General features: G+C 48.4%; 2 protein-coding genes across 2 annotated transcripts in view; both read left to right on the top strand.

Moving 5' to 3' along the window:
* MEI1 (meiotic double-stranded break formation protein 1) overlaps window positions 1–2,735 on the top strand; it is a 90,957-nt gene extending 88,222 nt beyond the window's left edge. Inside the window, exon 31 of the mRNA XM_003932820.4 lies at window positions 1,712–2,735. Within this exon, the coding sequence (XP_003932869.2) occupies window positions 1,712–1,757 (46 nt within the window). The 3' untranslated portion in view covers window positions 1,758–2,735. The remainder of the gene's footprint in view (window positions 1–1,711) is intronic.
* A 627-nt stretch (window positions 2,736–3,362) lies between these two features.
* On the top strand, window positions 3,363–27,875 carry CCDC134 (coiled-coil domain containing 134). The gene is made up of 7 exons (XM_010343402.2): window positions 3,363–3,485; window positions 11,986–12,117; window positions 12,985–13,106; window positions 13,313–13,397; window positions 16,694–16,875; window positions 17,490–17,561; window positions 27,273–27,875. Exons 2-7 carry the CDS (start codon window positions 12,015–12,017, stop codon window positions 27,396–27,398), a joined length of 690 nt encoding a protein of 229 aa, XP_010341704.1. The 5' UTR covers window positions 3,363–3,485; window positions 11,986–12,014; the 3' UTR covers window positions 27,399–27,875.

The following is a 27,875-nucleotide window of genomic DNA, read 5'->3' as shown; positions in this document are numbered from 1 at the left end:
TTTTTGAGTGCTGATGTGATGCTATTAAGTGGAAAATTTCATACATGACCTCACATGATGAGTTAGAGTCAAAACTTTGTTTCATGAATAGGCTGGGTGCAGTGGCTCACACCTCTAATCCCAGGACTTTAGGAAGCCTTGGTGGATAGATCACTTGAGGCCAGGAGTTTGAGACCAGCCTGGCCGATACAATGAAACCTCATCTCTATGAAAAATACCAAAATTAGCTAGGTGTGGTGACATGTGCCAATAGTCCCAGCTACTGAGGAGGCCAAGGCACAAGAATCACTTGAATTGAGGATATGGAGGGCACTGAGCCAAGATCATGTCACTGCACTCCAGCATGGGCGATAAAGTAAGACTCTGTCCCAAAAAACCCAAAATTTTTTTTCGTTTTTTTCATGAATATAATATTTTTTATTATTTATTTATTTATTTATTTATTTTTTGGAGACAGTGTCCCTTTGTCACCCAGGCTGGAGTGCAGTGGTGTGAACATAGCCCATTGCAGCCTTGACCTCCAGAGCCCAAGGGATCCTCCTGCCTCAGTCCTGCAAGTAGCTGAGACTATAGCTGCGTACAACCATGCCTGGCTAATTTTTGTATTTTTTGTAAATATGGGGTTTCACCGTATTGCTCACTCAGGCTTGTCTCAACTCCTGAGCTCAGACAATCTGCCTGCCTTGGCCTCCCAAGTGCTGGGATTATAGGCATTAGCCATCGTGCCTGGCCCATGAACAAAAATTAAAAACAGGCCGGGCGCAGTGGCTCACGCCTGTAATCCCAACACTTTGGGAGGCTGAGGCGGGTGGATCACCTGAGATCAGGAGTTTGAGATCAGCCTGGCCAATATGGTGAAACCCCATCTCTACTAAAAAATACAAAAATTAGCCAGGCGTGGTAGCATGCGCCTGTAAACCCAGCTACCCAGGAGGCTGAGGCAGGAGAATTGCTGGAACTCAGGAGCAGAGGCTGCAGTGAGCCAAGATCACACCACTGTATTCAAGCCTGGGCAATAGAGCAAGACTCCATCTAAAAAAAAAGAAAGCTTGGGGGGCGGGCCCAGTGGCTCACAGCTGTAACCCCAGCACTTAAGAGAGGCCAAGGCAGGTGGATCACTTGAGATCATGAGTTCCGAAACCAGCCTGGCCAACATGGTGAAACTCCATCACTACTAAAAGTACAAAAATTAGCTGGGCATGGTGGTGCACACCTGTAATCCAAGGTATTTGTGAGGCTGAGGCAGGAGAAGCGCTTGAACCCAAGATGTGGTTGTTGCAGTGAGTCCAGAGCAGAGACTGCACCACTGCACACTTCAGCCTGGGCAACAGAGTGAGACTGTGTCTCCAAAAAAAAAGCAAGCTTGGGGCTGTGGTAGTGGTCAGAGGCCCTCTGGTGAGTGGTTGCACCCAGAGACAATGTGGTCCAGTGACACTGCAGTCCAGAGGTGTGTGTGAGGGTAAGTTTCTTCCTCTGCACTCCTCTGGCTGCCTCCCTGGCTCTCCTCCTTGCCCTTTCTGTGGAATAGTTCCCTGTTGTATAGCAACTACCTAGCCCAGGTGTTCAGGACCCAATTTCAGAATCTATCCCACGGTTCTCAGGAACACTATTCTTCCCTGACCATTCTTGACTGTTCTGGGCTTTGGAAGTGTGATGCCCCTGCAGTTTGGCCCCACCTTTCTGCTGTTTTCCTCTCATGTTTTGCTGCCAGCTGCTTGGGAGGGGTGGCTGTATCTCTGTCCCACATCAGAAACTGATTCTCAGGACTTGAAGGCCCAGAAATGGAGAGAGAATGAAACCTGGAGACAAACAGCATAATTGTTGGGTACATGGATGACTGCTAAAGCTATTCATCTGGAGCCATATACTCTATTGTTGAAATAGAATAAGGAAATAGAATGATACACTCACATACCTGTGTGGGCTTTCCAAAAACATTGCACTACCTTGTCTACCAGGAGCTGGTTTCTCAGCCAGTTTGATAAGGGATTGTCTGAAGAATGATAGCCTCCTCAGGGAGGGAGGGGACAGGATTTGCTCTGGTAACAGCACTCAAGTAATCAGCTGGGTACCTCAGATGTACTCAGAGGAGACACCAGTAAGGCCGTCATGGGGATGGCAGGGCAGAGAAAGGCCACGGGTTGGGGTTGCTGTGTTCCAAGTGCTCCAAGAGGCACTAGACCTGCTCCTCGCCTCACGTGGAGGTGGAAAGAGGTAAACTATCCAGGCAAAGAGAGTCAAATTTTCAGCCTTCCTAGCTGAACTAAACTGTCCCAGCCTCAGCGCTTCCCTGGCTAAAGTAGGTCCCCTCTGTCCTTTCCCACATAGCCCTCTTCAGAACTGGTGTTCATGCACCCTCGTGGGCAGGTATTAGGAAGGAATGTCCAGCTCGGCTCCGGCATGCGGTCTGCTCGACGGTGCCTATGCCTGTTCAGAGCTCAGCCCACACCAGGCCTTCAGCTGTCTTCCCGCCCGGCAGGGGCCTCAGGCCCGGAGCAAGCCACACCATGCTGCGTCCTCGGGTCTGGATGTCCCGATTCTGCGCAAAAGTGGGGCTGCATTCGGCCTAACGAACGGAGAAGCCCACGACGCACTTGGTTTATTAGCTGGTGGACCGGAGGGGCGAGCAAGGGATGCTCGAACCTCGCACTGCGTCTGTGAGGTCCTTAAAGAAGAAAAAAAGTAGGCCGGGCGCGGTGGCTCAAGCCTGTAATCCCAGCACTTTGGGAGGCCGAGGCGGGTGGATCACAAGGTCGAGAGATCGAGACCAACCTGGTCAACATGGTGAAACCCCGTCTCTACTAAAAATACTAAAAATCAGCTGGGCATGGTGGCGCGTGCCTATAATCCCAGCTACTCAGGAGGCTGAGGCAGGAGAATTGCCTGAACCCAGGAGGCGGAGGTTGCGGTGAGCCGAGATCGCGCCATTGCACTCCAGCCTGGGTAACAAGAGCGAAACTCCGTCTCAAAAAAAAAAAAAAAAAAAAAAAAAAAAAAAAAAAAAGTGCTAGTCATTGCCCACTAAACTCATCTTGCGACCTAAAATTTAAAAATCCTGCCACAGACGACACAGTTTTGGGGAGAGCGCGCAGAAAGTCGCCGGGCCGACAAGAGCTGAGGCCCCAGTTTGCTGATTCGCTTCTTAAATTGGGCACAGACCCCACTGGCAGATTTACTTCCTCCAACCCAAGCTAAATCCAGAGCCACGTACCCGAGACCCGCGGGTGGGACGAGACCAGAGCACACCGCGCAACCGAGGCGCGCCAGAGATTTGCGGGGCGGAGCGGCGGGGCGGGGCCGGAAGTGAGGCCAGCGGAGTTCGGCGGTCGCGGCTCGCGTTCATTGGCCGGGGTCGGCGCGGTGGGCGGGACGGCGTTGGGTGGTCTGTGAGCGGCAGCTAGCCGGTTGCTCCCGCTTTCAGTACCTTTGGTGTTAGCCTGGTGGACCCTCAAGCCCAGCTGCCCTTTCCTGTACCGTCTGGCCAGGTAGATGGCGGTGGGGGCGGCGGGCTGCAGGTTCCTGGGGAGGATAATGAGGGAACTGAGGGGCCTGAACCCGCTGCTGGCGATGGGGAGGGAGTTTCGCGGACCTGGACGCCTCTGTTCCTTGAAAAGGCTAGTTCCCTCCTCCCGGAGCCCCAAAGGCTCGGGGGCAACCACTTGGGTCTCCCCGATCCCTGGTAGCCGGCTTAAGGCGCACCACTACCAGGATACCTCTGCAGGTGTTCAGAGCCTCACTGAGCCAGGAGGAGCTCCGGGGGACGCACACAGCAGGATTGGGATGAGAGGCTGTAAAAGTGTAACAGTGGAGAAAGCAAGACCTGTCCCGCAGTCTGCTGTTTTGGCTTTTCTTTCCCACTTCAGCTTCAGTCATTGCCAGTTGTCTGGTGTTCTCCTTGGCTCATAAAGTTTTGCCCTAGCCTGGTTCTGGTTCCCTTGAGTTTGGAGCAGGAGGTGGAATGTAGGGTGTTCGGGGTGAACTTGGACTATTCCTTCTCTAGGTTTCACCTATCTCGTCTGCTTAAGGGTAGGGGGTTCTCCAGATGACCTCTGCAGCCCCTCACTGTCTGTAACTGAGCATCTCTTCCCTGGGGCAAGTGTCCTGGTAGTTCAGTAGCCAGCTCTGATCTCAGGTGTGCTCATTTAGAAAGAGGAGACAGAGCACTGGACTTAGAGCCAGACTCTTGGTTCAGCCTGGGAATAGCTTTGTGACTTTGGGCAGTCACCTCATTTTTCTGTGCCTTGATTTCATATTGGTAACATTGGGGAGTTGTAATCTGAGTGTGAGACCTCTCCTGACCACTGTGTATAGTGTTGCATCTGACCGACACCCTCTCATCCTTCTGTGCTTGTTTTACAAGTTTATTGACTGTCTCATATCCCTACTAAGACATAAGTACCATGAGTGCAGAGATTTTTTGCCTATCTTATTTACTTCTGTATTCTCACCTCTAGAACAGTGCCTAGATTGTGGTAGGTACTGTCAACCTAAATAACAGAGTGAGAGACTCTAAAAGAAAGTGATGTTTACTTAGGAATAGATATTGTAGTGAGAGAATATGTGTGCGATAGTAACCTGTGTACGTATTTGGGGAGGTAAAGGAAGACAAAAATTGTTTCTTTCTTTTTTTTTTTTTTTTCTGAGATGGAGTTTCGCTCTTGTTACCCAGGCTGGAGTGCAATGGCGCGATCTCGGCTCACCGCAACCTCCGTCTCCTGGGTTCAAGCAGTTCTCCTGCCTCAGCCTCCCAAGTAGCTGGGACTACAGGCATGAGCCACCATGCCCAGCTAATTTTTGTATTTTTAGTAGAGACGGGGTTTCACCATGTTGACCAGGATGGTCTCGATCTCTCTTTTTTTTTTTTTTTTTTTGAGACGGAGTTTCGCTCTTGTTGCCCAGGCTGGAGTACAATGGCGCGATCTCGGCTCACCGCAACCTCCACCTCCTGGGTTCAGGCAATTCTCCTGCCTCAGCCTCCTGAGTAGCTGGGATTACAGGCACATGCCACCATGCCCAGCTAATTTTTAGTATTTTTAGTAGAGACGGGGTTTCACCAGGTTGACCAGGATGGTTTCGATCTCTTGACCTCGTGATCCACCCGCCTCGGCCTCCCAAAGTGCTGGGATTACAGGCTTGAGCCACCGCCCCCGGCCCGGTCTCGATCTCTTGACCTCGTGATCTGCCCGCCTCGGCCTCCCAAAGTGCTGGGATTACAGGCTTGAGCCACCGCGCCGGCCTTTTTTTTGCTTTTTTTAAACGGAGGAGTCTCGCTCTGTCTCCCAGGGTGGAGTGCGGTAGCGTTATCTTGGCTCACTGCAACCTCCACCTCCTGGTTTCAAGCGGTTCTCCTGCCTCAGCCTCATGAGTAGCTGGAACTACATGTGTGTGCCACCACCCCCAGCTAATTTTTGTATTTTTAGTAGAGATTGGGGTTTCAACATATTGGATGGTCTTGATCTCTTGACCTCATGATCCACCCACCTCAGCCTCCCAAAGTTCTGGGATTACAGGTGTGAGCCACCGGGCCCAACAACAAAGGTTTTTAAGGGAAAAATGAGGATTACATAATTATTTTGAGATAGTTATCCTTGGCTACAAGGTTGAAAAACAAGAGTGGTGCCAGTGTGAGGTTGGATGGGCAGTTGCAGGGCAGATGTCCTCACAGAAATATTTTTTTGTGTAAGTTTGCAGTGGCCTTTGTGCAGAGTTGTGGTTTTTGCATTTTTTCTGATAGTTCTTGTTATGAGTCATTTGTGCATGAGAACCCTCCTTTCACAACCTTCCTTGGCTCTATGTGTCAGTTCTTGTTTTTCCCACTGGAGAATCATGCTTTAAGTTTGTCAGCGTTTTTAACACAAATGACTCTGTTTTGATTCCAGCGACTTTCACATTTCCCCTTTTGATCAAGATCTTTCTCCAAAAGCATTACTGATCAATCATCCTGTAGTTAGGTCCCTCAGTGCTGGGACGGACCTATCTTGGGTTGTTGGTCTCTTCCCACATTGGAGGGAGTTATTGGTGTCTAGGAGTCATTGTAAAAACCCTTAGAGTGGCTGGGAGCAGTGGCTCACACCTGTAATCCCAGCACTTTGGGAGGCCAAGGAGGGAGTATCACTTGAATCCAGAAGTTTGAGACCAGCCTGGACAACATGACAAAACCCTGTCTCTACAAAAAATACAAAAATTATCCAGGCATCAGTGGGGGAGAGTGCATGGGGGAGTTGGGTAGAGAATCACTTAAGTTCAGGAGTTTGAGGTTATAGTGAGCTGTGATTCTACTGCTGCACTCCAGCCTGGATGACAGAGCGAGACCCTGTCTCAAAAAACCCAGGAGTTCAAGACCAGCCTGGAAAACATGGTGAAACCCTATCTCTACTAAAAATACAAAAATTAGCTGGGTGCAGTGTTTCATACCTGTACTTTTCAGCCACTTGGGAGGCTGAGGCAGGAGAATCGATTGAGCCTGGGAGGTCAAGGCTGCAGTGAGCCATGATTGTGCCACTGCACTCCAGAGGGAGACCCTGTCTCAAAAAAAAAAAAAAAAAAAAAAAAAAACAGAGTACTTAATGGATAGTTTTCAAATTTTGGAGGAATTAAATAGGGGGGAAAAAGTAAATGTTTCTGCCTCTCTTTACCAAAGTATTTCTTTCTTTTTTTTGAGATGGAGTTTCACTCTTGTTGCCCAGGCTAGAGTGCAATGGCATGATCTCGGCTCACCATAACCTCTGCCTCCTGGGTTCAAGCGATTATCGTGCCTCAGCCTTCCTAGTAGCTGGGATTATAGGCATGCACCACCATATCCAGCTAATTTTGTATTTGTATTAGAGATGAGGTTTCTCCATGTTGGTCAGGCTGGTCTCAAACTCCCAACCTCAGGTAATCCTCCCGCCTCAGCCTCCAAAAGTGCTGGGATTACAGGCATAACCCACCATGCCTGGCCTACAAAAGTATTTCATATCAAATTTCTGTAAACTATAGATAGCTTAAAATAAAAAATTTCTTTAAATTTAGAAAACAAGTAAAGAATCAATAATGTTTCAAATATATGTCATAAAAACATTACCCTGGCAGGGTGGCTTATGCCTGTAATCTCAGCACTTTGGGAGGCCAAGGCAGGAGGATTGCTTGAGCCCAGGAATTTGAGACCAGCCTAGGCAATATAGCAAGCTCCCAACCTCTTGATTGACAAGCCAAAAAAAAAATCCTAACCTCTACAAAAAATTTTTAAAAATTATAATACCTGGGCATGGTGACATGTGCTTGTAGTCTCAGCTACACAGGATGTTGAGGTAGGAGGCTTCCTTAAGCCCAAGAGGTTGAGGTTGTAGTGAGCCTGGATGACAGAGTGAGACCTTGTCTTTAAAAAAAAAAAGAAAAGAAAAAGAAAGAAAGTTATCTTCATCAGTTTTTAATTGAGTTCTGTTTGATTTTGATTGGAGGCTGCAGGAATTCAACAGTTTCTTCATTATAGTTCTGAAAAGTTTTCATTTAGTCCATTGATCTTAAAGTTTTTAAGTTTTTAGAAACTTGTATTTAAGATTACTTGTTAGAGTCTTTTTACAGTCTTTTGAACTCCTGGGCTCAAGTGATCCCAGGAGTGAATCTGATTGCAAATTCTTTTAGAGAAGAATCAGAACCATGGATGACAAAGACTTGGAACAACCATGGTTAAAAGGTTTTTGGGGCCGGGCGCGGTGGCTCAAGCCTGTAATCCCAGCACTTTGGGAGGCCGAGGCGGGTGGATCACGAGGTCAAGAGATCGAGACCATCCTGGTCAACATGGTGAAACCCCGTCTCTACTAAAAATACAAAAAATTAGCTGGGCATGGTGGTGCGTGCCTGTAATCCCAGCTACTCAGGAGGCTGAGGCAGGAGAATTGCCTGAACCCAGGAGGCAGAGGTTGCAGTGAGCCGAGATCGTGCCATTGCACTCCAGCCTGGGTAACAAGAGCGAAACTCCGTCTCAAAAATAAATAAATAAATAAATAAATAAATAATAAATAAAAATAAAAATAAAATAAATGAAAGGTTTTTGGTTTTTTTTTGGACGGATTCTCTCTATGTAGCCAGGCTGCAGTGCAGTGGTGTGATCTCCACTCACTGCAACCTCTGCCTCCCAGGTTCAAGTGATTCTCCTGCCTCAGCCTCCTGAGTAGCTGGGACTACAGGTGATGCCCCACTAATTTTGGTAGTCTTAGTGGAGATGGCATTTTCAGGATGGTCTTGATCTTCTGACCTCCTGATCTGCTCACCTCAGTCTCCCAAAGTGCTAGGATTACAGGCATGCACCACCACACCCGGCCTAATGTTTGTATTTTTAGTAAAGACAGGGTTTCAGTATGTTGGCCAGGCTGGTCTTGAACTCCTGACCTCAAGTGATCCACCCGCCTTGGCCTCCCAAAGTGCTGGGATTACAGGAGTGAGCCACCATGCCTAGCCCCATGGTTAAAAATCTGATGGAAGTTCATTATAATCAGCAGCCGACAAGTGAATTTGTCAATTTGTTATTTTTGTGGCATACAACGTAATAGCCAGAATTTTGACTGATGACATGTTATATTTCTAAAAGTTTTATATAATTTTGGAATATTTATATCAGTAACTTACCCATAAATATAATTGAAAGAAGATCCAGCATCAGTTATCATTTGATAATGTTTCCCATTCAATTTACCAAATAGGCTTAATTATTTAATATCTCTACAAGATGAGTGATCCGTCCTTTGAGGCTCTCCAGTGGCCTGACTGGAAAACCCCTAAATTAATTTCAGGTTAAAAATACTTAATTTAGAATTTAGTTACTGGGGAAATCCGGTAACAAATGCCAAAAAATGTAAGACAGCTAATCAAAACAGGATCCCAGGTCTGTGTGAAATACTAGTCATTCATTTAACGAGAGTGATAATCAGAGACTTCACAAGCAATACAGAAGGTTACGAGGTTGTAAAAACAAAAAATCTTGTTATGGCTCAATTTTTGTGAAAAAATTGTGAATTTCATCAGATGACACAGGAAGAGTGTGTCCAAGGCTTTGAGTTTCCAAGGTTATTAGTGCAATGTAAACAAAAAAGCTAGTACCAGCGGAGCGAAGTGGCTCACACCTGTAATCCCAGCACTTTGGGAGGCCGAGGCAGGCGGATCACCTGAGGTCAGGAGTTTGAGATCAGCCTGGCCAACATGGCAAAACCTCATCTCCACTAAAAATACAAAAATTAGCCAGGTGTGGTAGCAGGTGCCTGTAATCCCAGCTACTCAGGAGGCTGAGGCAGGAAGAATCACTTAAACCCAGGAGGTGGAAGTTGCAGTGAGCCAAGATTGCACCATTGCACCCCCAGCCTGGGCAACAGAGTGAGACTCTGTCTCAAACAAAACAAAACAAAACAAAACAAAACAAACAAACAAAACTAATACCTTGAGCCAGGGAATACCTGGCTTTTAGTTAAAAGCATGATTAAGTTCCTAGTTACATGGAACAATTTAGATACATCAAGAAAAGCCAGGCCAGGCGCGGTGGCTCAAGCCTGTAATCCCAGCACTTTGGGAGGCCAAGGCGGGTGGATCACGAGGTCAAGAGATCGAGACCATCCTGGTCAACATGGTGAAACCCCGTCTCTACTAAAAATACAAAAATTAGCTGGGCATGGTGGTGCACACCTGTAGTCCCAGCTACTCGGGAGGCTGAGGCAGGAGAATTGCTTGAACCCAGGAGACGGAGGTTGCGGTGAGCCGAGATCGCGCCATTGCACTCCAGCCTGGATAACAAGAGTGAAACTTCGTCTCAAAAAAAAAAAAAGAAAAGAAAAGCCAAAAGTACAGAATCCAGTTATAGCAGAGGAAAACATTGTTTTTCTAGGCCTTCAAAACAGAACATTTGGTTGGGCATGGTGGCTCTTGCCTGTAATCCCAGCACTTTGGGAGTGGGCGGATTTCGAGACCAGCCTGGCCAACATGGTGAAACCCCGACTCAAAAAAAAAAAAAAGAACATTTGAATGTCAGGCCACAACAGCAGAGTTAGAACCAGAGAAAAAAGTTACAGTAGCTGGGCGTGGTGGTTCACACCTGTATCCTAGTACTTTGGGAGGCCAAAGTGGGTGGATCACTTGAGCTCAGGAGTTCAAAACTAGCCTGGGCAACTTAGTGAAACCCTATCTCTACAAAAAATACAAAAAGTAGCCGCGCATGGTAGCGTGCACCTGTGGGCCCAGCTACTCAGGAGGCGGGAAAATGGCTTGAGCCTGGGAGGTGGAAGCTGCAGTGAGCCATGACTGTGCCACTACACTCCAGCCTAGGAGACAAAGCAAGACCCTGTCTAAAAAAAAAAAAAAAAAAATTACAGTAGCTAACAAAAAACATTAAGAGATTTACCACCCCAGCCAAATGAAAAGATGCATCCTTTCAAAGGGGAGGAAGGGCGGAAGGCAGTGGGAATCATCAGGAAAGTGAACTTCACAGCGCTCAATAAATAATTGTGTGGGCCAGGCACGGTGGCTCACACCTGTAATTCCAGCATCTGGGAGGCCAGGGCGAGAGGTTGCTTGAGCTCAGGAGTGGGAGACCAGACTGGGCAATACAGCAAGTCCTCATCTCTGCTAAGAAAAATAAATTAATTAAGTAAATAATTGTGGCATGTTGCCTGAATAGGAACATGTGTTGTATATAATGTTTCCCATTCAATTTACCAAATAGGCTTAATTATTTAATATCTCTACAAGATGAGTGATCCGTCCTTTGAGGCTCTCCAGTGGCCTGACTGGAAAACCCCTAAATTAATTTCGGGTTAAAAATACTTAATTTAGGGCCGGGTGCGGTGGCTCAAGCCTGTAATCCCAGCACTTTGGGAGGCCGAGGCAGGTGGATCACAAGGTCAAGAGATCGAGACCATCTTGGTGAACAAGGTGAAACCCCGTCTCGACTAAAAATACAAAAAATTAGCTGGGCATGGTGGCTCGTGCCTGTAATCCCAGCTACTCAGGAGGCTGAGACAGGAGAATTGCCTGAACCTAGGAGGCAGAGGTTGCGGCGAGCCGAGATCGTGTCATTGCACTCCAGCCTGGGTAACAAAAGCGAAACTCCGTCTCAAAAAAAAAAAAAAACAAACTTAATTTAGAATTTAGTTACTGGGGAAATCCGGTAACAAATGCCAAAAAATGTAAGACAGCTAATCAAAACAGGATCCCAGGTATGTGTGAAATACTAGTCATTCATTTAACGAGAGTGAAAATCAGAGACTTCACAAGCAATACAGAAGTTTACGAGGTTGTAAAAACAAAAAATCTTAATTCTGTTATGGCTCAATTTTTGTGAAAAAATTGTGAATTTCATCAGATTACACAGGAAGAGTGTGTCCAAGGCTTTGAGTTTCCAAGGTTATTAGTACCTGTGAGTAGCAAGCCCCCTTACCCCAAAACTGCCCTGCCTTCCTCCCTGACCTTTGTTCCTTCTTCCTTTCTGATGACAAAAGTCAAGGAAGGAAGAAAACCCCAGAAATTTCACATCCCCTCTGATTGCCTGGGTTCCTTGACCAGATGCCTTCCTGGGAGACCAGGATAGGGGAGGGGGAGGGTATATTGTTAACGAGCCCCTCCTCCCTAGGCACAGTGTCTCACCTAGACTTCCTTCCCTGCAGCATGGAGGTGACCTCCTTACCCTGTTCTACAGCTGAGGAGGCTGAGGCTCAGAAAGGCTGGGCAAGCTGCTCGAGGTCCCATAGTCAGGGGCGGGGGCAGGGCTCCAGCCCAGAGCTCTAGCCACTGGTCCTGTGCTCTACGCATCCCTGTGTTACATATATCTTACTTCCTACCCCTTAACATCCCATGGATCTGCATTGTGTGCCTGCTGGCCCTGGGATAGGAGCAGAGCTTCAGGGCTCCCCAGAGCTGGGTTCTTGATATTCAGAGGCTATGCAATGTCCGGGGAAGTTGCTGTTCGCCTGTGCCCTCTATTTTATGTAATACCAATCTTAGGGTCTCACTCTCTTTCTATAGGTTATTCCTTCAGCTCCAGAGGCTTGGACATGGACCTTCTTCAGTACCTGGCCTTTCTCTTTGTCCTGCTTTTGTCTGGGACAGGAACCACAGGCACCTTGAGGACCTCCCTGGACCCGAGCCTGGAGATCTGTATCCTTTGGGATTAGTAGTCGATGAGTTGTCTTTGAGAGGTTTCTCTACTAGGAGATTACAGGGATAAGCAGGCCCAGCTGGCGGGAATGGGGAGAACAGGTGAGGTGCTCTGGCCAGACCTTGAGCAAGTCAGGTCTCTCCGGAGCTTCGGCATATGGTAAATGGAGATGACAAGGCACATATCTAGATTGCAAAGGCTCAGTGAGGACTGTGCATGGCCTGGCATTTTGTGGGCAGCATCCTGGGTGGAGACTCAGGAATTCTGGATTACTGGCCCATCTGGACCCTGGTGAAGTGGGCCACCTGCTCTAGGCCAGGCCTTAGGGACATAAAGATGAATTACAATGAGCCCCCTGGCTTTGAGGCATCCATAAGCCTAGGGAGAGAAAGTGTACAAACAAATGATCATTTTACTCTGTGACCAGTGCTCTGATGGACACAGGAGGGATCAGGGAGAAACACTGTGTGATGGCTTTTGAGCCAGGCCTTGAAAAGATAGAAACTCCTAGAGTAGGGTGAGGGGCATCCTGGGCAGAGAGGGTGCAGGGTGAGCAGAGAAGTGGAGGCTCTGGAACAGCAAATGCTTGTGGGAGAGGGCAGGAAGACCACAGCAAAGGGAAGGCAGGAGCCAGGTCTGGAGGTTTGGTTTCGGGCTGCTGGGTGTGGAGTGCTGTGCGAACTGGATGATTGGTGCATTGCAGGGCCGTGCATTTGTCAGTTTGTTCATTTCCTGGAGGCTTCTAGCCCTGGGCATCCATGGCCCTTGCAGATACTTGAGTGTCAGGAATGGGCCTTCTGCAGCAAGACCGCTGGATTATCCAGGCAGGGCTATTGACGGCAGCCCCTTAACTTAATGCTCCCCAGACAAAAAGCTGTTTGAGGTGAAGCGGCGGGAGCAGCTGATGGCCCTGAAGAACCTGGCACAGCTAAATGACATCCACCAGCAGTACAAGATCCTTGATGTCATGCTCAGGGGGCTCTTTAAGGTGTGTGCAGGTAGGGGGCAGCTCATGGGAGGTCCAATCTTTGACCTGGGCACTGATGGGTAAGTAGGAATTCCCTAAAGGGATGGTGTTCAGGGACAGGGAAACTGCCTGCGTATAAGACTTGAAATGGGGTTCAAATAAATGGGGATAGGACCAGTTTGTGATGGGCACTGTGAAGCCACTCAGCCCTGACGGGGTTCCCTCAGGTGCTGGAGGACTCCCGGACAGTGCTTATTGCTGCTGATGTGCTCCCAGATGGGCCCTTTCCCCAGGACGAGAAGCTGAAGGATGGTATGGTCTTCCCCAGCCCTCCCTGTCCTCTGTGCCTCCCGATCTTTTCTAGCTGCTCCTTCTGTCCTGTCCTTGTCACTCTTTTTTTCTCCCTGGAGGTGCTTTCTTGTGGCACCTTCCAAGTGATCCCCTTAGGCAGATGGGCATTTTGTGAGTGTTCCCCCTCACTAACTGGCCACATTTGAACAATAGTGTTTCTCGGATTACACTGAGAGGATGGGAGCAACCCTCATATGTTAAATAGTGGACACTTAACAACCGTCAACTCTAACCTCCACCATAACTAGGGGAAGGCACTATTCCCTCTACATTGTAGATGAAAGAGCATAAGTGATTTGCCTTGGCTCTTCCGTCTGAGAATCAAGCTGACTCCTGAGTTCTTTCAGGTTCAAGATTATTCTGAAGCCCCAGGGTCTCTGCCTGACACGTCTCAGACCCACCCCAGCATATCTTTGCAGTCTGCTTATCTCTCTGCGTGGCCAGGCTAGTGCTGGTGAGGGCTACCTGGGCCCTCTCTGAAGGGCTGGCTGCAATAAGGGCTACTCAGAGCTATTTACACAGTTATAGTTTCTGCTAACTTGAGTCTTGGGGACTTGCTACCATGGTGGACACATGTTCCACAGTGAGCAGGTCTGTGCAAACCTACCCTCAAAGGCTGAGGGAGCTGAGAGGGCCAGTTTCTCAGAAAGAAACATTTATTCGGGACTTCTGAACAGAAGCCATGTCTCAGGTGGAAACAAGATGGTGATCTCTATACCCAACCTCCAGAAAGTATTCTTTATTTCTTGTTTTGCAGATGACAATGCATGTACAGAAAGTTTTGTTTTTTTTTTCTTTTGAGACAGAATCTTCACTCCATCACTTAGGCTGAAGTACAGGGATGCAATCTCAATTCACTGCAACTTCTGTACCCACCCGGGTTCAAGTGATTCTCATGCCTCAGCCACCCGAGTAGCTGGAATTACAGACGTGTGCCCCCATGCCAGGCTAATTTTTGCATTTTTAGTAGAGGTGGGGTTTTACCATGTTGGCCAGGCTGGTCTCCAACTCCTGACCTTAAGTGATCTGCCTGCCTTGGCCTCCCAAAGTGCTGAGATTACAGGCATGAGTCTCCACACCTGGCCAAAAATATTCTTCATACAGCAAACTTTTGGGGTAAAGCATGCAGCTGATAACGTCTCAGGCTTTTGTGGGAAACTCGTTATCACTGGGGAAGTTAAATAAGCATCTTTATGAGGGGTTGTCTATGCGATAGACATTGTTTAAAGACCTTGCTGCAGAATACCTTGGTGTACAGGGGTCAAACCTCAGCCATTATGGCTTAAGATGGTGCCACTCTTACCTTGCAGCAGGCTGTTTTTCTACAGCACACTAACAAAACTCAGTCTAAACTGACCTGTTGAACAGTAGAAGCACATTAGTGGGAAAACAGAAAATTCAAATAAAGTCTGTTAGGTTAGTTTGTAGTATTGTATTGCTGTTAATTTCCTAGTTCAGATTGTTGTATGTTGGTTATATAAGATGATAACATTAGGGCAGGCACAGTGGCTTACGCCTGTAATTTCAGCACTTTGGGAGGCCGAGGCGGGTGGATCACTTAAGTTCAGAGGTTTGAGACCAGCCTGGCCAAACATGGTGAAGCCCCATCACTACTAAAATATTAAAAAGTAGCCGGGTGTGGTGGCATGCACCTGTAATCCCAGCTACTCAGGAAGCTGAGGCAGGAGAATCACTTGAGCCTGGGAGGCGGAGGCTGCAGTGAGCCAAGATCACACCACTGCATTCCAACCTAGGCAACAGAGCGAGACCCCGTCTCAAAAAATAATAGTAAAAAAAGGATGGTAACATTAGAGGAAACCAAGTAAATGAATTTTATGTTGAATTATGTAAATCTAAGATAATTTCAGGTGTAAGATGATATCAGGCATAATTATAGGCTCATGCCTATATAAACCCAGAGCTTTGGAAGCCTGAGGTAGGAGGATCACTTGAGCCCAGGAATTTGACACTAGCCTGAGCTACAAAGTGAGACCTTACCGCTAAAGTAATTAATTAATTAAATATATTCATTTGTTCATTCAAAATAGGAACTTAAGAAGCACTTGAAATAAAATGGAAAGAATAATAAAAAAGAAAAATGTGGGCTGCGGCGCGGTGGCTCAAACCTGTAATCCCAGCACTTTGGGAGGTCGAGGTGGGTGGATCACGAGGTCAAGAGATCGAGACCGTCCTGGTCAACATGGTGAAACCCCGTCTCTACTAAAAATATAAAAAATTAGCTGGGCATGGTGGCACGTGCCTGTAATCCCAGCTACTGAGGAGGCTGAGGCAGGAGAATTGCCTGAACCCAGGAGGCGGAGGTTGCGGTGAGCCGAGATCGCGCCATTGCACTCCAGCCTGGGTAACAAGAGCGAAACTCCGTCTAAAAAAAAAAAAAAAAAGTTAAAAAACAGAAAAATGTGCCAGGTGCAGTGGCTCACATCTGTAATCCTAGCACTTTGGGAGGCTGAGGCAAGCGGATCATGAGGTCAGGAGATGAAGACCATCCTGGGCAATGTGGGAAAACCCTGTCTTAAAAAATACAAAAATTAGCTGGGTGTGGTGAAATATGCCTGTAGTCCCAGCTACTTGGGAGATTCAGGCAGGAGAATCACTTGAACCTGGGAGGCAGAGGTTGCAGTGAGCCAAGACTGTACCACTGTATTCCAGCCTGGTGACAGAGTGAGACTTCGTCTCAAAAAAAAAACAAAAAGAAAAATAAGAAAAATACTGGCCTGTTCTCTGGCCATCCTAAGAGACCTGATATCTTACAGACAGTCTAGTTTTATTAACACCAGGGCCAGCACTGGACATTTGGATAACATGTTGGTGGGGGTGGGGGTCAAGCCCAGCAAAGCCTCATGTGATGCGTCAACATCCATGTGCAGAACAACGCTCACTTCTTTGGTCCCCACAGCAAATGAGTCTTCTAAGCAGCAAGATGTGCCTTTGGACTGACATACCTGGGTTTGCAGCCCAGATTTTCCACTCACTATCTGCTGAGCCTCAGTTTCCCATCTGTTAAATGGGAACAGCAGTCACATCTCCCTCTAAAAGCCATTATGAGGACTCAGTGAGCTGGTAGATTTAAGGCCCTTAGTTCACACTATACATGCGATTGGCAGGCTGTGCTCAGTGGGCACTGTTCCTTGCTTGGTGGGTTTGGTGGATGTCTCTGTTCTCTGGAGGATGGCAGGGACCAGCGAGGCAGCCAGGAGGGCATCTGCCCTGGCCACTCATCAGGGTCCTCTCGCCAGCTTTCTCTCACGTGGTGGAGAACACGGCCTTCTTCGGCGATGTGGTGCTTCGTTTCCCAAAGATTGTGCACTATTACTTCGACCACAACTCCAACTGGAACCTCCTCATCCGCTGGGGCATCAGTTTCTGTAACCAGACGGGCGTCTTTGACCAGGGGCCCCACTCACCCATCCTCGGCCTGGTAAGGACTGGGGCGGGTGTAGGTGGGCCAGGAGCTCTCTGTCTGATGGTTGGCTAGGATTCTCACATCTGCCTTCCCCTGAATGTCAGTGCCTGGTTACATTTTCTTTTTTTTTTTTTTTGAGATGAAGTCTCACTGTGTCGCCCAGGCTGGAGTGCAATGGCGCGATCTCAGTTCACTGCAACCTCTGTCTCCTGGTTCAAGCAATTCTCTTGCCTTAGCCTCCTGAGTAGCTGGGACTACAGGCACACAGCACCATGCCCTGCTAATTTTTTGTATTTGTTTAGTAGAGATGGGGTTTTACTGTATTGCCCCGGCTGGTCTCAAACTCCTGAGCTCAGGCAATCTGCCTGCCTTGGCCTCCCAAAGTGCAGGGATTACAGGCCTGAGCCACTGCACCCAGCCAGTTATATTTTCTTTGTTGAGCTTCAGGGTGTCTTGGGCCACAGAGGCCCCGTTTCAAGGGATTCTGTGCTGACCCAATTCCCCTGGGGTCATCACCTGGCCCAAGTCTGCCCAAGCCAGGGGTCTGGATCCTAGCATGGAGGGAATGGCTCTCTGGTGAGCAGGACTTAGGAGAAGGCAGAGAATGACTAGCATTTCCTCATTTGCAGATGGCCCAGGAGCTGGGGATCAGTGAGAAAGACTCCGACTTCCAGAACCCATTTAAAATCGACCACACAGAGGTGAGCTGCCAGGGCCTATGCCTGTGTCTGCTTTGCCTCTGCTGGGGCATAGGATGCCGAGGACTGCAGGGGCCAGGGACCTTGGGTGGCTTTGGACTTGGAGACAGGCAGCCTGGGCCTGGGTCCAGAAGCCATCGCTGACTCATTGGTGCCTGTGGGCAAGTCACTGCTCCCCTCTTAGCTTCAGGCTCCCTGTCTGTTCATGGAATATAGACTCCAGCTATGGGGTGTAGTTAGAAGGCTATGAACAATTCCATCCCAGGGCAAAATAGGCATCCCTCTTCAGGTGAGTATCAGGGCAGTTAGGGAGGTCAGGAGATCCTCTTCCCTGCCTTTGAACCTCTGAGCATCAACTCGGCTTCCATCCCGCACTCCTGTACACTTCTCTTTCAGGGGGCTGAGGTGGGCTTTGAGAACTGGAGACAAAATTTGGCATAAAAGATGGGGACAGATACAGTAGAGGGAGAGAGGGATTGGAAGTGGCAGGGCTAGGACGGGCAAGAAGGAAGGGCTGTGTGGTAGCTGGAGGACTGGACTTGTCAACCTACATGCTGGTCCCTGGTGTGGGGAGGGGCGTTGGGTGTCTGAGGGGTCTAGGATTTAATTCTGCCTCCAGGCCAATGAGCTAGACTGGTACTGTCTCATGGACACTTACAGGTCAGAGACACTGGACTATATTACAGCAAAGGCAGTAGCTAGACAATTGGCCTGGTTGTATTGGTTCACCTTGTTCCCCAAGTCCCACGGGAGTGACACAGAGGGGCCCAGGTGGGTGCTGTACATGCAGGGATTGTGTATCACAGCTGAGAACTGCCAAGCTGGGAAATTCATGATTTTTTTTATTGAGATGGACTCTCACTCTGCCAGGCTGGAGTGCAATGACACGATGTTGGCTCACTGCAACCTCTGCCTCCCAGGTTTAAGCAATTCTCCTGCCTCAGCCTCCTGAGTAGCTGGGATTATAGGCCTGCACCACCGTGCCTGGCTGATTTTTTGTATTTTTTTAGTAGACACAGGGTTTTACCATGTTGGCCAGGCTGGTCTTGAACTCCTGATCTCAGGTGGTCCGCCTGCCTCAGCCTCCCAAAGTGCTGGGATTACAGGCATGAGCCACTGCATCTGACCTATTTCATGATTTTTGTAGTGAACGGCAGCAAACATACTCTTTGGGAGAAGACGTCACTACACCCTTCAAGGTTGCTCTCTGCAAACATAATCCTGAGACATAGCCCAGGTAAAGAGTGGTCAGGGCTTTGTATCTTTGGTGTGCTCAGCAAGAATATGCAGGGGTGGCCGGGCGCGGTGGCTCAAGCCTGTAATCCCAGCACTTTGGGAGGCTGAGGCGGGTGGATCACGTGGTCAAGAGATCGAGACCATCCTGGTCAACATGGTGAAACCCCGTCTCTACTAAAAATACCAAAAATTAGCTGGGCATGGTGGCGTGTGCCTGTAATCCCAGCTACTCTGGAGGCTGAGGCAGGAGAATTGCCTGAACCCAGGAGGCGGAGGTTGCGGTGAGCCGAGATCGCGCCATTGCACTCCAGCCTGGGCAACAAGAGTGAAACTCCGTCTCAAAAAAAAAAAAAAAAAAAAAAAAATATGCAGGGGTGCTCAGGGCCATGATGGATTACCTGCCCCAGCAGTCTGCCCCAAGCCCTCCATGGCTTGGTTTAACTCAAATTTTCACATGATTGTGCTACTCAGTCTGATTAATCTGACTGAGAGACTAGGACCAAATCTGTTCAATTAGTCTCATACTTTATTTAATTAAAACTACTATCAACTATATTCTGAATAGCAGGATAAGGTTAGTCTACATTATTATTATTATTATTATTATTTTAGAGACAGGGTCTTGCTCTGTCACCCAGGCTCTGTCATCCACCTAGCTTACTGTAACCTTGAACTCCTGGGCTCAAACAGACCTCCCACCTCAGCCTCCTGAGTAGCTAGAACTACAGGCCTGTGTGACACCATTCCTGACTAATTAATTTATTATTAATTTTTAGAGACAGGTTCTTGCTGTGCTGCCTAGGGTGGTCTCAAACTCCTGGGCTCAAGCCATCTTCCTGCCTCTGCCTCCCAAAGTGTTGGGATTATAGGTGTGAGTCTCTGTGCCTGGCCCCTAACCTGCAGTATTAACCAGGGTCCTGGTCTCGACCATCTGTTAAGGTCCTGGGGGACCAGTAAGTCTCATTTTGGATAATCAGGATATGGTCTAAGACCAATCTGTTATCCACGACCATCCACATAAGAGAGTTTAGATTGACCTGCCAATCTTTGATATTATTGACAGTAATTACAGGGGGCAATAGATGGGCCCAAAGCAACCCTCATGCCCCCCCATAAGGAGACATTCCATGACTCATTCTCTCCCACATGTTACACTTGATTTGAGTCACGAGAACAATGTTTGGCTGAGCCTGAGGACAGGGTCACTGTGGAGCTTCAGCCTCAGTTGCCCTACATGGTATAATCCAAGTCTACTCAGACATCAGGAGAAGCAGATGAATTTGTTTTTTGTTTTGTTTTGTTTTATTTTTCTTATTTTTGAAGCAGATGAATTTGTATCTGTCAGGTTGAAACAAGATTGTGCTAGCTGGTGTGTCTGCACAAGGTCACTGTTGGGAACTACCTTTGATGGCATTAGACACAGCAGAATAGCTCAGTATTGACGTGTCTATGTGAGTGTTCCTATCATGTGGATGGAAATGAGACACCCAACAGTTGGCCATATTGACAACTACAGCTGCCACTGGGCTTGAGCACACCCTAGGATTGTTTTGCCAGGTGGCAGTGATGGATCTAAGGGATAAAGAGAGCATTAGTTGTTCCCTGTACTTTCTGGGATCTAAGGTATTTTTTCCCCAGGTGGCAGGATTATTGCTATCAAATCCATGTGTCCTATGCCAGCACCTATCATTTCACTTTTTCTCCAGTTACTGCCTATTCTCACCTAGACCTTTCATTCAGAAGTGTCAGGTATGCATGGGACCAGCGCATTTTTACAGATTTATAGAGACCTCTTGTATCTCAAGGCAGTAGGGAAGTAGTTCCAATCCAAGATAACTGCTATACTGGTAAGAAGCATAATGAGCTGTGGACCCCTGAGGGGAGCCTGACCCAGCCTCAGCAGGTAGGTGGTGGAGGCTGTGGGATGAGTTAGTTGCTGGGTAGACCAGCTGAGGCAGGGCTTTGCAGGCAGAGGGATGAACTTACGCAAAGGCTCAGATGCATTGCACATTCATTCATTCAACATCAAGTGAGCATCTATTACATCCTGGCCTTTGGGGAAGCAGGCTAGCCCTGTTTTCCTGGGAGTGTCATTCTAGTTTGGGAAGACAGGCAATCAAATAAAAAATATTGATATTAGTCAATTAAAAAATATATAATATGGGCCTGGCACGGTGGCTCACACCTGTAATCCCAGCACTTTGGGAAGCCGAGGCGGGCAGATCACCTGAGGTCAGGAGTTCGAGACCAGCCTGACCAACATGAAGAAACCCCGTCTCTACTAAAAATGCAGAATTAGCTGGGTGTGTTGGTATAGCCTGTAATCCCAGCTACTCGGGAGGCTGAGGCAGGAGAATCACTTGAACCTGGGAGGTAGAGGTTACGGTGAGCCGAGATCCCGCCATTGCACTCCAGCCTGGGCAACAAGAGCAAAACTCCGTCTCAAAAAAAAAAAAAAAAAAAAAAAAAAAAAAAATATATATATATATATATATATATATATATATATGCACACACACATATATATGTATAAAATGTGTATATATAATATGTGTGTCTATGTATGTGTGTGTATATATATACATATATATAAAATATGGTAGTGGTGACAAGGGCTGTGGATAAAAAAGGCAGGGGAATGTGGTTAGGGAATGCCCAGGGTAAAGTAGGGGTGAAGTTGCTATTTCACACGGCTTAGACAGTCTTACCGAATTATCCTGAGGAGATGAGGGAAGCAGCTGTGTATCCCAAGGAATAGCATTCCAGGTTGAAGGAGCAGCAAGTGCAAAGCCTGTGTTGGAAGCATATTTGGGGGCTGGGGAGTGTGAGGAGATGGGCTCAGAAGACCCTTAGAGGTCTTCCCAAGGGCTTTGCCACTTACCTTGAGAGACCTGAAGAGTAGGGTGACAGGCTGTGACTGTCATACTTTAAAGGGATCGCTTTAAAGGGATCATCTGGCTGCTGTGTGGAGCATGGTCAGGAGCCAGAAAGAAGCAGGGACACAGGTGCAGAGGCTGCTCTGCTTATCTATGTGGGAGTTGATAGTGGCTTGAACCAGACGATGACAGTGGAGCTGGTGAGAAATGGTCAGGTTCTGATTCTCTTTTGGAAGTAGAGCCAGTGGGATTTGCTGAGGAAGCAGATGAGGTAAGAGAAAAAGGAGCATTAACCATGACTAGAAGACTTTTGGCCCGAGTGTCTGGGACAATGGGAGTGATTGCCATTTTTTTCAAATGCTTGGAGAGGGAATTAAGAGTTTGTTTCTAGGCTGGGCGCAGTAGCTCAAGCCTGTAATCTCAGCACTTTGGGAGGCCGAGGCGGGTGGATCACGAGGTCAAGAGATCGAGACCATCCTGGTTAATATGGTGAAACCCCGTCTCGACTAAAAATACAAAAAATTAGCTGGGCATGGTGATGCGTGCCTGTAATCCCAGCTACTCAGGAGGCTGAGGCAGGAGAATTGTCTGAACCTGGGAGGCGGAGGTTGCGGTGAGCCGAGATCGCGCCATTGCACTCCAGCCTGGGTAAAAAGAGTGAAACTCCATCTCAAAAAAAAAAAAAAAAAAAAAAAGAGAGAGTTTGTTTATGTACCTGGTGAACATTGGAGTAAAGATGTCAAGGAGGCAGCTGGATCTATGGCTCTAGACTTCAGGGAGGAAGTAGAAGCTGGAGCTGTAAATGTGAGAATCATGCCTATGTAGAAGGCACCAAAAGCCATGAGACAGGATGCAGTCATCTGGGGCGTCGGGCAGGTAGAGAAGCGGTCTGAGGCCAGGCGTGGTGGCTCATGCCTGTAATCCAAGCACTTTGGAGGCCAAGGCGGGTAGATCACCTGAGGTTGGGAGTTCAAGACCAGCCTGACCAACATGGTGAAACCCGATCTTTATTAAATAAATAAATAAAGAGAAGCAGTCTGAGGACTTAGGCCTGGGATGGGGCTGCAGATAGAGGTTGAGGGTCTGAGGAGGAAGCAGCAAGAACCCTCAGAAGGAGCAGTCAGCATGATGGTGGCCGACCCAAGAGTTTCCCAGAGGCCACACAAAGAAAGCGTCGGAGGAAGTAGGGAGCGGTCAGCTTGTCAGATGCTGCTGGGAGGTAAGGAAGATGAGGACTGAGAATCAACTGCTGGACTGAGCAATGTGGTGGCCACTGGTGGTCTTGATAAAAGCTGCTTTGTGCCAGGGTAGGGGGGTTGCGAACAAAAGATTGAATTTCTAGAGAATGAAAGGAAAGGAAGTGGATGTGGCAAGTATAGACAGCCCTTTAGAAGAGTTTTCCTTTCAAAGAGATCAGTCTAGTGGGAGAATCACTGAAGGGCAATGTGGGTTCAAATGTTAGTCCCATGGGAGAGACCACAACAGGCTTGCACTGTGTGGATGGATAGAGAGGGAGGAGCCGACGAGGCCTGGGGCCAGGTTGCTGGAGCCTTATCTGGAGGAGGTGAGGAGGGATGAGATGTGGTGCTGGGGGAAGGCTTGACCTTGTACAGAAGAGCAGAACCTTAGCCTTGAACAGGACGGCAGGCGGAGCATGTGGGCACAGAAGCAAATGGGTTAGTGGGCGTGGTGGTGGAGCTGTGGGAGTTGTCTCTTGTGAGATAGGAAGCAAGGTCACGGTCTGGGAGTGAGAGGATCATGGAGGCTTGAGGAGAAGGTATGTGCGGGAGAGCAGGAGGGTGAGTGGACTGAGGCAGGGAATGAGGCTGGATTGCTGGCACTACAGAGGGCCTGCCATGGTTATCGTAGGGCTAAGGAGTTAGAGAAGCTAGGAGGTGGTGGCCAGAATGGCATGCTTGGGGCTATGGAGGATGTGGTTGTTGTCCAGGACAGGCAGAGCAGGGTAGCTTGAAGATAGGAGGAGATGAGGCTTGAGAGGTAAGATGGGGTCCGGGGCCTTGAACACCAAGCTTAGGAATCTGGGGCTCTATCCTGGAGCCAGATACATTTTCACAGAGCAGGCAGTGAAGAGTGAACTTGGAATAAAGATGCAGTAAACTGATAACTGGTGTTATGGTGAAGGCAGCAGCGGCACAGGGAGGTACAGTCACCAACCTGAGGTCTCATAGCCAGTGATGGAGTGAAGGTTCAAATGCGTCCCTCTTGAGCGATGCTTTTATTTTTTTATCTCTTTTCTTTTTTTTTTTTTTAAGAGATGGGGTTTCACCATGTTGGTCAGGATAGTCTCGAACTCCCGACCTCAGGTGATCCGCCTGCCTTGGCCTCCCAAAGTGCTGGGATTACAGGCGTGGACAGCTTGTGAGGCTAGTCCTAGTTGGGCCTACCACATGCTGTGTGACTTCAGCACATCACATACCCTCTCTGGGTTACACTTCTGTTAATCACCCCCCATCTTCCAAAGGCATGACTCAATCTAGCCTGGTAGGCAGATTACTCCACAAGGTGGAGCTATTCATTTGTTTTTGATATCTATTTTGATCAGATCATTTGTCACAGTTGCTCTAAGAACAGATAAAAGGCTGTGTTTTACAACGCAGCTACTTGAATTGTGGGCATAGTAAATCTTCACTTAACGTCATCCATAGATTCTTGAAAACTGTGACTTGAAGTGAATCTATGAATTATAATAGGCTAATTGATATAAATAAAAGTTAAGTTACTACAGCATATTTCTGTTTATAAAACCATTACCAGACTTTTTTTTTTTGAGACAGTCTTGCTCTATTGCCCAGGCTGGAATGGAGTAGTACGATCTCAGCTCACTGTAACCTTCGCCTCCCAGATTAAGCAATTCTGCCTTAGCCTCTCAAGTAGCTAGAACTATAGGCACGTGCCACCATGCGTGACTAATTTTTATATGTTTAGTAGAGATGGGGTTTCACCGTGTTAGCCAGGATGGTCTTGATCTCCTGACCTTGTGATCCACTCGCCTCAGCTTCCCAAAGTGCTGGATTACAGGTGTGAGCCACCGCACCCAGCCTAATTTTTGTATTTTTTAGTAGAGACAGAGTTTTACTATGTTGGCCAGGCTGGTCTCGAACTCCTGATCTCAACTGATTATAGGTGTGAGCCATGGTGCCCAGCCTGCAGTCTTCTTAATAAAAACCAAAACATTCTTAATATGAAACATTGAAATAAATGTGAACTACATACACATTTAAGAAAGTTTCAGACCGGGCACGGTGGCTCAAGCCTGTAATCCCAGCACTTTGGGAGGCCGAGGCGGGTGGATCACGAGGTCGAGAGATCGAGACCAACCTGGTCAACATGGTGAAACCCTGTCTCTACTAAAAATACAAAAAATTAGCTGGGCATGGTGGCGCGTGCCTGTAATCCCAGCTACTCAGGAGGCTGAGGCAGGAGAATTGCCTGAACCCAGGAGGCGGAGGTTGCGGTGAGCCGGGATTGCACCGAGCCAAGATTGTGCCATTGCACTCCAGCCTGGGTAACAAGAGCGAAACTCTGTCTCAAAAAAAAAAAAAAGTTTCATCAAAACAAGTATGATAATTATATCCACTTAGTCCCATTCAGGCTCCAGCGTCTCCCAGCAACTCAGAGCATAAGGCAGGAACCAACCCTGGGCAGGACGCCCTTCCATCACAGGGTACGCACCCACGACTCCACACTGAGACTGGGACAGTGTGGACATGCTAGTGAACCCAACATGCATATCTTTGGGATGTGCGAAGAAATTGGAGTACCCAAAGAAAATTGGGCTCCACACAGACGGTTGCCCCAATCAGGAATCGATTGTTTTTTTTCCTCATCCACCTAATGATACAACCTTGAACTAAACCACATTATTTGAGGACCCACTGTACTATTGTATTTCCTGTTCTAACGTGGCTCGCTCATTCATTGAAAAAACACATATTGAGTGCTCTCAAAAAGCCAGGAAGACTCTGTGCTAAGGCCTGTGGCAGAGGACACTATCCTCCTACTCTCATGCAATGTGCTGCCTGGGAGGGCCATGGGCACAAGAAAGAAGGAATCAGCTCTTGCTCACCACCAGGAGCAGCTCCTCAGGGAGTAAGGGCAGGTCTGGAGGGCAGTACCAGCTGAACCCAAGCTACAGTGGCAGAAGGGAGGGTGCTGGAAAGAGTGTTCGCAGCCTCGGCCACAGCACATGCAAAGGCCTGGAAGTGAGAGGGTATAGGGAATCCAAGAACATAAAGGCGGGGGATATGAGACAGGAATGGAGGGGTGGGTGGGGTGGACCTGCAGATGCACCATGTGGAACTTTGTCTTGAGAGTCACAGAGAGCCGTGGAAGCTGGAATGTGACACCAAGAGATTTGCGTTTTGAAAAGATTTGTCTGGGCGCAGTGGCTGATGCCTGTAATCCCAGCAATTTGGAAGGCTGAGGTGAGTGGATCACCTGAAGTCAGGAATTCAAGACCAGCCTGGCCAACATAGTGAAACCCCGTCTCTACTAAAAATACAAAAATTATCCAGGCGTGGTGGCAGACACCTTAATCCCAGCTACTTGAGAGGCCGAGGCAGGAAAATCACTTGAACCCAGGAGGCAGAGGTTGCAGTGAGCCAAGATCATGCCACTGCACTCCAGCCTGGGTGACAGAGCAAGACTCTGTCTCAAAAACAAAAAAAAAAAAAAAAAAAAAAGGGAAAGAAGATACCCAACTGCAGTGAGGAGAATGGCTTGAGAGGGACCAAAGCGGGTGTGGAAAGTCATTGAGAAGCCCCTAGAATCATCCAGCAGAGAGGCAGAGGTGGTGATAGGCACAGTAGTAGTAGAGACAGAAAGAAAAGTGAGTGGGTTTGAGAGAGATTGAGGGCTTGAAATGAGCCAGGCCTTGATGATGGACTCACGGAAAGAGAGGGAATGCCCGGTGCAGGTGGGGCTCCTCGGTTCCTGCCCTGCTGCTCGTCAGAACAGGGACTCTGGGGAGAGGGAACCATACTGAGTTTGCGGTACATTTGGGACATCCTAAAGGAAGTTTCTCACAGGCATTTGGACATGGAGATGCAAGTTTGAGGGGTAACTGACCACACAGGCCAGCAGAAGCTATGAGTTAGACGAGACAGTCTGGAGAGAGAGAAGGGAGAAGAGCCAAGGGCCCGGGTTGCGGTTGTAGAATGCCCCACAGATGAAGTCCTCATCCTCCGCCCCTGCTACTTGCCCTGTTGTCTGTGACTGTGGCTGACTTCCCTCCTCTCCTCCTGAAGGGTGCAGCAGGTTTGTGGTGGTCTCAGCCGCTCTAGCCCCTCACCTTGGAGGAGTCTGTGTCATTTCTCAGATGCCCCGTGTAGGTTCCCACCTCAGCATCTGTCCCTCCACCTAGAATACTCTTCTCTTCCCTCATGCTGTTGGTTTAGCAAACTCCTGCTTATCTTCAACACCCACTCAGCAGTTCTACCCAAACCCATTTCACTGTCTCCAGGTCTGAGGCAGGGCCTGTGTCCAGGCAACCTTCCTATGCCCACACCCTGATGGCTGCCTAGGTCAGAGCAGGCTCTTTGCTGCCAGAGACTAAATCAGACTGCTCTTCTCTTCCCTTCAGTTCATTCCCAGCACCGACCCTTTCCAGAAGGCCCTGAGAGAAGAAGAGAAACGCCGAAAGAAAGAGGAGAAGCGGAAAGAGATCCGAAAAGGCCCAAGGATCTCCAGATCCCAGTCTGAGTTATAGCTCTGGAGCAGCTCAGGGCTCAAGGGGCCAGGAGGAAACAGTCGGAAGGAAGAGGAGGTGGAAGTGTGGTGGTGGTGGTGAGCACCAGCCAGGCCCTTCCAGAAGGGGAGGCCACATTTGTCTGGCTCCCTGGAGCTGAATCTGAGCTCCAGCTGAAGGAACTGAGCCTCAGATGGCTGCATTTTCTTTCACGGGCCTCCTGCTGAAGGGGCCTTCAGAGGACTTTATGCTGCAAATACGACCCTGTGCAGACTGCTAGGGGAGGCAGGGGCGTGCCTGCCTGGACTTCTTGGTGGCTGAAAACCACTGGCCAGCTGGCTGCCACCCTTGGTGGGGAAGCAGCAGAACCAGGTTCTGAGCCACAGGTGAGGGTGCCACCCTGCTTTTGGCCCCACTGTGTCACTGAGCTGCCCAGCACAGGTCCTAGCCCCTCTACAGAGACACAATAAAAGCCAGAAGACCTTTTGGACTGACCAA

This window comes from Saimiri boliviensis, chromosome 21 (genome assembly GCF_048565385.1).
Source record: "Saimiri boliviensis isolate mSaiBol1 chromosome 21, mSaiBol1.pri, whole genome shotgun sequence".
Lineage (NCBI taxonomy): Eukaryota > Metazoa > Chordata > Mammalia > Primates > Cebidae > Saimiri > Saimiri boliviensis.
The sequence above is the reverse complement of the archived record's forward strand: the minus strand, read 5'-3'. Positions and strand labels throughout refer to the sequence as shown.

Excerpts from the sequence above, each read along its gene's own strand:
- CCDC134 (XM_010343402.2), top strand. The coding sequence starts at position 12,015 with ATGGACCTTCTTCAGTACCTGGCCTTTCTCTTTGTCCTGCTTTTGTCT. Across the intron at positions 12,118-12,984 it reads GGACCCGAGCCTGGAGATCT|ACAAAAAGCTGTTTGAGGTG; the intron begins GTATCCTTTGGG and ends AATGCTCCCCAG. Across the intron at positions 13,398-16,693 it reads GGACGAGAAGCTGAAGGATG|CTTTCTCTCACGTGGTGGAG; the intron begins GTATGGTCTTCC and ends TCCTCTCGCCAG.